General features: G+C 40.0%; 1 protein-coding gene across 1 annotated transcript; it reads left to right on the top strand.

The window, feature by feature from the left end:
* Positions 1-2,275: 2,275 nt before the first annotated feature.
* tal2 (T-cell acute lymphocytic leukemia 2) lies at positions 2,276-4,227 on the top strand. Its single transcript, XM_061038450.1, has 2 exons — positions 2,276-2,492; positions 3,696-4,227. The coding sequence occupies exon 2, from the start codon at positions 3,710-3,712 to the stop codon at positions 4,046-4,048; it is 339 nt and encodes a 112-aa protein (XP_060894433.1). The 5' UTR covers positions 2,276-2,492; positions 3,696-3,709; the 3' UTR covers positions 4,049-4,227.
* The last annotated feature ends 3,551 nt before the right edge of the window (positions 4,228-7,778 follow it).

Here is a 7,778-nt window from a genome sequence, read left to right on the forward strand (position 1 = left end):
AATCCTAAAAGAAGCAACACACTAATTCAACTACATCACAGAAGCACATCAGTGACGAGTCAGTCATTGATAGTAATACAATTCCAGTTTTTCATCATTTATACAAAATGCAATTACACAAAATTAATACAATTTCCTATCAGTTACAGATTAATTGGTGGTAATAATACTTAAAAAATATATCTAAATAATAACTTCACATTACCATTTTCCACTAGCTATTATAAACATACATTTCTCTACGCTACATGTGTAAATTAGCTCATAGCTAACTGGTACAGCTAATAGACTGTCCCCGTCAAAATAAACAAATCAAAAGAAGAAAAAGTCAAGCTTTATTGACCTACACAACTGTGTGTCTTTATCATTGAATCTGCTTGTAACTTTACTTTACTTTGACATTTAATAATTTGTAAAAAAAAAAAAAAAAAAACGTTCAAAAAAACAAAGTACTAGATTTCAATGATGAATATTTTCACTCTTCACTCACTACATCAACTCAGAAGCCATTCTACTGCACAGTATCTATGATTGGTTGTCAATAAGAATCATAGGAGGGGTTGATTGATGGTCAATGTTTGAGCTAGCTGTCACTGCATTTAGAAGATCAGTGTCAAAGTTAAGATAAAGCCCTACAGCAAAAACTCATTTCATTGACAGCCAACCAGAATTTATCAGGTGAGAAATAGTTCTGAATGTATAATTGATCTAATATCACGTCACTAAAGTCTACTGCTCTGCCGGTGTGATAACATGAACAGTCAATACAGACGTGTGCTGAAAGGGTCAGAGAGGTCAAAAACTAAAACAGAAGTTCAAAAAGAGCTTTTGAGTTTTGAGTAATCACATCGTCAGTGTTGTAATTTGTATTGTCTGGCATTTAAGCACAAAATGTAGACTTTTTTTAAACTAAAAATACTTCTAATATACTTAATCTTTTTTCTGTCAAAAGTTGTTGGTTTAATCTTAAGGTACAGAACCAATACTGTGCTATTATTTTCTGTATAGTATTTTCTGCATACATTTGTGTGAATAAGAACTTTTTGTTAGTGTAAAAACAAAACAGATTCCTCTTAGTCGTCTTACAGTTGTATCAGCATGCCTCCCTATCCAAGAGGTGCACCTTAACAAAACCCAATTAATTCCACAAGTGGTTTCAAAATGTGTCATTGTGTTTTCAGGCCTGACCTGTACAACATGTAGATTATAAGGATTCTTCACCTGGCCTTGTAGGTGTGATGAAAAATAACAGACTGCCACTGGAGTTTCTGCAGACGTTCAGTGAACACTGGATGGATGCTGGATGGAACTACAGAGCAGCGGCGCCTGGCCTGCAGGTGCAGCCTCTTGGCCGTGCAGCAGGGCCCATGAATGGCCGATTGAGAAAATCAGCCCCCATCGGGCCTGTTCTCCAGGCCCAGGGCTAATCCCGGCCCCTAATCGGATTATGTAAATTCCTACTCCACACAGAGACTTTTATGGAAGGCTGCGTCTTTGAAACAACACTTGAAGGGTGTAAAAGGAACAGTGACAATTGGTTAAACTAGGCTTGTTTTTTTTATTTGAATGTAGGTTGAAAGTGGGAGGTAGAGAAGAGGGGGAGAGAGGGAGGAGAGGAGTGGTTAGAGAGAGGTAAGTCAGGGCGCTGTGCATGCCCTGTTTCCTCTGTAATTTATGTGAAGCCCCTGTGAATGGCTCAACAAGATTACCATAGTCATAACAAAACCCGTATTGTAGGACTGTCAATCTGGATATGCTATTTTTACCTTTTGTGGCCCAATCAGCCTGAACTCAATCGCTGTGATATCAACATCTTTTTTTCACGGTGGAGGGCTATGTGGGCTGTCCGTGCCTAATGTCAGAGAAACAGAAAGGAACAAGTGTCCACAGCCAGTAAGAGGAGGATCAGAGACATGAACGTCTCAGTTTCACTCCAATGGGAATATATTTGTCACCTTTAGTGCGAACCTTTAAGGATTAAATGAGCAATGAATCATAAAAGCAGCACAAATAGTCACTTTAAATGCTGTTGAATCCCAAATCCCTTCAAGTGATGCACTGACACACCTATGAAAATATTTTAAAGTGATGATTTAGAGCCACCCGCATTGTTTCCGAAAGATCTTACAGAAAATGTGTGTGTGTGTGTGTATGTGTGTGTGTGTGTACTTTGGCAATCATTTAACACCAACCTCACACAATGACACAGAGGCTCAACGACAGCACACGTCACACAATGGGTTCACCCTCCTATAAAATGTGGGATGCGAGCATGCAGCAGTCTTACCCCTTCTCTCTCTCTCTCTGTTCCCCATCCCTCCCTCCCTCACACTCTCTCTCCCTCTCTCTCTCTCTCTCTCTCTTAAGGATATCTAAGTGAGCATGAGAAAACATAACTGAGTGGACATTCACGCCGGACTTCTGCGTAGCTGATAACCAGCGGAGGACGACTCTGCAGCTGAGATTTTCTGCATATTTCTACGCACATATAGGTGAGAAATCTGGCGTGAACTGAAGGATTTCCCCCGTCCTCTTTGCGACCATTTATTTTCACTATGGTCAAGTTCATATTAACAGGATAATGTCATTAGGGGAGATATTTTGTACGTTTAGCCTGCAGCTCTGGTGTAACGGTAAATACAAATAAATAGACCAGACGTTGCATTACGTAGAAGATCAAATGATCTCTTAATATCGATGCATACATAGAATTGAGGTTTTTGACGCTTAATAAAAAGGTTGATGACACTTCTCTTTAACCCCTCTATTTAGCATTTACTACCACAGTTTAATAATTACCTGTTAATAATGCACTATAATGTAACTGTAATTTATTTGAACTGTTTATAAATGTAAAATTTAAGAGAACATTTTTAACACCTCAAAAGATATTCTGCTATAAAAAGATGTTGTTGCATTACAGTCATTTATAATCAGTCTATACACCAGCATCAACCTGTGATCAGTTGTTGACAAAATATTTTTACAATTCATGTTTGAAGTTTATTTGCTGTTTATAAATGACAAACACGGCAGGGCGTTAAGTGAAGCCCTGGTGCCGCATACACCGAACGCAAAATGCAACGTTTCAGGAAGAAGCAGAAAAAGGCTCAATACTCCCAGAGGAGGATTTGTTTTTTGGCTTAAAATATAATTCTGTTATTTGGGGGCATACTGCAAGCTGCTAGTTTTAAATGAATGAAGTATAGACTCTCCTTCCAGTTACTCAGCTCAGCTTGCTGGATTGTGGTTATAATATAAAGTGATTCAACTGCAGATTATTTTTCTGTATTATTGTTCTGTCTCTAAAACTTTCAAATAATTATAAGAGAAATTGAAATATCCAATTTACCTGTTCATATTTGTGTTTTGTCCGACCAAGAGTTCAAAACACCGAGATGATGGGGTGCTGGTCAGCCTAGTAGTTATGTCACGCGGCCGAAGTACAGAGGCTATCATCCCTGGGCAGCCCGGGTTCCACTCCATTCTCATTTGTCACTCCCCACTCTCTGATCCCTGTTTCTGACTCTGTCCACTGTCCTATTTATAAAAAAACAAAACAAGATGACAGTCTAAGATCACGGATGGAAAAGCATAAAATCTTAACATTCTCAGGCTCTTTACATTAGAATGTCTACTGAATAATCCATTACCCGTTGAACAGTTTCTGATGACCTGCTAACTAATCGTTGCAGGTTTACTCAGCATCATGACCAGGAAGGTTTTCACCAACACGAGGGAGCGCTGGCGTCAGCACAACGTCAACACGGCCTTCGCAGAGCTCCGCAAGCTCATCCCCACCCATCCTCCAGAGAAGAAGCTGAGCAAGAACGAGATCCTGCGTCTGGCCATGCGCTACATCAATTTCCTGGTGCAGCTGCTGGAGAGCCAGAGCGGTCAGCCAGCCAGCCACTCCCCCACCGCTCTGCTCACCTTCCTCAGAGGAAACATGGAGCAGCTACGCTCCCCTCCTCACGCCTGGGCCCTGACCAGTGACACAGAAGTCCCATCACCTGGATCCAGCTGTGACAGCTCTGAGGCCTGGTAGAACCACTGCTGCAAAACAAAAAAAAAAACGACAAACTCTTGAGTGGACTTTCTAACTTTTTCCTGGGGTTAAACTGATCGAGTCCATCTTCAAGACTCATTTTTATCTCTGCATTTTTTTTTTTAATGCAGAGGATATGATTGCGTGTCAAATTTGTGGACTCCAAACATGGCAGAAGAAGTGGGCAAGGCCTCCAGCTGATCAGTGTTGAAATATGATTTGCTGTGAAAAGCTCATTTGTATTTTGCATGGATGTATAAAACCTGGATGTACAACATTTCCTTCATGTCTTCCTGTTAATATTCCTTGTTGCCGGTCGCCTGGAACTAATTTAGTTTTGCACTGAGGGATGTTTTTGCCAATAAGGAAAATGGGGGGGGGGGGATTAAGGAATTTCTCATTTAAAGCATAGATTCAGGCAAGCATTTGAAAAGATAATGGCCCAGCCAATTCTCCAGACTGCAATCGTCTCAAAAAGCCAAGGGCACTTTTATTTCTAGTCGACATACTTCTTTTCTTGGGAAGACTAAATCTGACCTTTATTTTTATGAACAAGGTTATGTCACTTTGAAGACTCAGACATTTTTTTTTTTTTTTTTACCCCTTTTAAAAAATACGATGTTCAGTATTTGTTGATTACAGCGTGTGATACTTTCGGCAAAACTGACAATCCTCTTTCAGTGATTTTATGCCTCCCCACACAAATGTTTTCTTATTTAAATGTGCTTTGGTTTGAGATTTTTGTATTATAAGCATGTCATATGGCCAAAGATTATGAATTGATTGTTTACTGTGAAGAGTGTGCTTATTTCTCCTAATACCTCTTTTGTAACTTATTTTGGTCCGTTTGTGAATATACAGTATGTTATTTATTTGAATTATTTATTTAATAAATGATTTGTTATTAAATTACCCGCTGTGTCTTTCTTCTCTCGTTGTGCACAATTCAAAGTAATCTTTACATTTTGATGATTGACTGGAGCTACGCTTCACGTCTGAGCTTGTTTGTGTTGCCATGCATTTAGAAAGAAAAAGAAACACCAGAACTTTAAGTTCAGTATTGATGGAAATGATTGCTCTATAATGCAATGCACAAAGCATATGAGGATCTGCTCCCAACTGAAACAATGTTGTAAAGCAGAGAGACAACTCAGTACTGAAATCTAAAAACGATTGTTATTATGAAAATTCACACTCACAGTTTGTAATGCACACCTTAAGCAGAATTTCATGATATAAAATATGTTGTTTACAAAGAAAATAACTTTATACAATCAGTATTAATAATTTGAAATTTCACCTAGTGTGAGATACAACTAAACTGAAGAGTGGAGCTGCTGCCTCTTTGTCCGTGCTCAACAAGCCCCAAAAACATTTGTCCACTAGAGCTGTGTCGGGCCGTGTGGACACAGAGCTGACCTCTGCTCTCTGTCCACTGACCAGAGCAGTGCTGCAAGTGAAAGCTTAACTTGTGACCCGGGGGTTGAAGGTCGCTCTAGAGTCAAACACTGTCCAAATGACCGATGATCAGATGGAGTTTTCTTCGGGAAAATGTCACTTAGCTGCTGCACATGCGGTATATGATAACAATCGAGTCCTAACATCTTAGCAAATCTGGCCGAAATTATTCAAAAAAAGTGACAACAAAAATGGTTCAATTTATTCCAGTTAGATTCCAAACATACACGTGAAGGCTAACATCCAGCTAAATCATGTACATGTTATTGAGCAGTTTGATATTATTTTTTTTAGGGAAATGCAACAAATAACACATGACAATAGTAGTATTAATTATTCTCTTTTCATTTTAAGTAAATCTATTAAATGTCAAAATATAACAAAACGTGCATATTATAATTGTTTTTATTGGCATCCTTACAAAGCAACAAATCTTCACACTTCAGACATTGCTCCTACAACATTTTTTTGTGGCATTTCTGGTTTAATAAATGACTCACCAGTAAGCTCTAAATAGTTTCTATTTTTTTTTCAACACATTGATTCGTTATTTCAGCTATAGTTCAAATATATACAATTTACTTTGCACCAGTGTCCTTGTTTGTCATTTAAACCGAGGTCAGACATTTACATGCCTAATCGTCTATTGTGACTGTAGAAAATGTGCCCCATTTTCAGGCAAAAAGGGCCGCAACTAACTGAGCTGAAGAGTAAACACTGTGTTGGGTTCAGGCGCTTTCACCCTGGCTGTTAAACTCCAGCTAATAGTGTGTACACGGAGCAGAGGGCAGCTGGACACACTGACTGGAGGCCTGTGGGAAACTGACAGGTGACTCTTTGTTATCCTGCAAACAAAACCTAAATAAATCAAACTGTACTAGAAGAGTGAAAATACTGTATATTAACAGTTTATCACTCTCACAGCATACATTTGAGAGGTATTTACCTCTTCTGCGATTTCATGCTGAATTGAGCAATTTCATGGTTTAGTGATACCAAAATAAAGCAACCGTGGTTATAAAAAGCTAGTCTTCTTGGTAATATGGCATGAAAGATTAAAAAAACGTTTTTTCATGTTGATCATTTTTGTGCAATTTAGATTCCCTAAGACATTTGACAGCTTTTGCCACCGTTCTGCTAGGCTGTGAAATGCATTTTGCTGATACAACTTGTTTACAAAATTCCCCAATCGCAATATGAGCATCACTCTGACCTAAACTTTTTTGCAAGATTATGAAACCTTGCATTGAAAATAATGACAAATGTGGTTATTCTCATTCCCTCCACCAAGTATATTTGCCTGATTGACTATTCTCGACCAAGTATGTGGGTAATCGTCTATTGAGAGCACATTTCCTTATCAGCGTCTAGCACACTGTCTGAATCTGTTATCACAATGGGCCAGATCAGTGCAGGCAGCCCCTCGCTCTCCCGGCTGAGGCGCCAATGAAAAAGAATTTCTGGAGTTGGGTGCCAACCGATAGGCCCTGAGCTCTTTATCCCCTTAAAGCCAATTCACACTCTGCATGTTTAAATATCTCAGCTCAACCCCTGCCCTCCCACTCCCATCGTGCACTCCAACCCCCCCCCCCCCTCCTCTTTCACTATTCCTCTCGCTCTCTCTCTCACCCCTCCACGGCTGCAAGTCCAAGCAAGGACTGCCGCTGAGGCCAACCTGCAGCCCGGATGGGTGGGTGGGATGCAGGTGCAGGCTGGTAGGAGAGTGAGAGAGGAGGGGAGACATCCATTGTTAGGCTGGACAGCACCCTCTCGCTTCTGGAGCACCCTCTGATGGGGGAGCACACTGACAATCACGCATCCTAATCTGATTATGCAAATATCTACTTCAAAAAGCAATACGCTGTAACCCTTACCCTGTGGTGGGAAGACAGAGCGCGGAAGATGAACAGAAGGAGAGGAAGCAGCAGGAATGTAATGAGAGAAGGGTGGATGGCTTAGCTCCAAAGAAAATGAAATACAAGGGTAAAATGCATGATTAGACTCAATACCTCGGCAATTTTGCATGAAAAATTCTGATATGCCTGTCAATAGTTTCTCTCACATACACTCTGTTCCACCAGGGGAGGTCTGGAAACAACACAATACACACTTACACACTATGAATGGCCACTGACTCCATCAACAGGGCATTGAATTCAATATTCAAATGTGTATTGTTTTTCCAGTCGCTCCTGAATCAAGCATCAATAGGAATCTACAATGTTAATGAGGCTGCCAAAGAACCCAGAGTTAAGATTTGGACAACCGAACA

The sequence above is a fragment of the Labrus mixtus genome, chromosome 5 (assembly GCF_963584025.1).
Source record: "Labrus mixtus chromosome 5, fLabMix1.1, whole genome shotgun sequence".
Taxonomy (NCBI): domain Eukaryota; kingdom Metazoa; phylum Chordata; class Actinopteri; order Labriformes; family Labridae; genus Labrus; species Labrus mixtus.

Coding starts and splice junctions, on each gene's coding strand:
- tal2 (XM_061038450.1), top strand. CDS start 3,710: ATGACCAGGAAGGTTTTCACCAACACGAGGGAGCGCTGGCGTCAGCAC.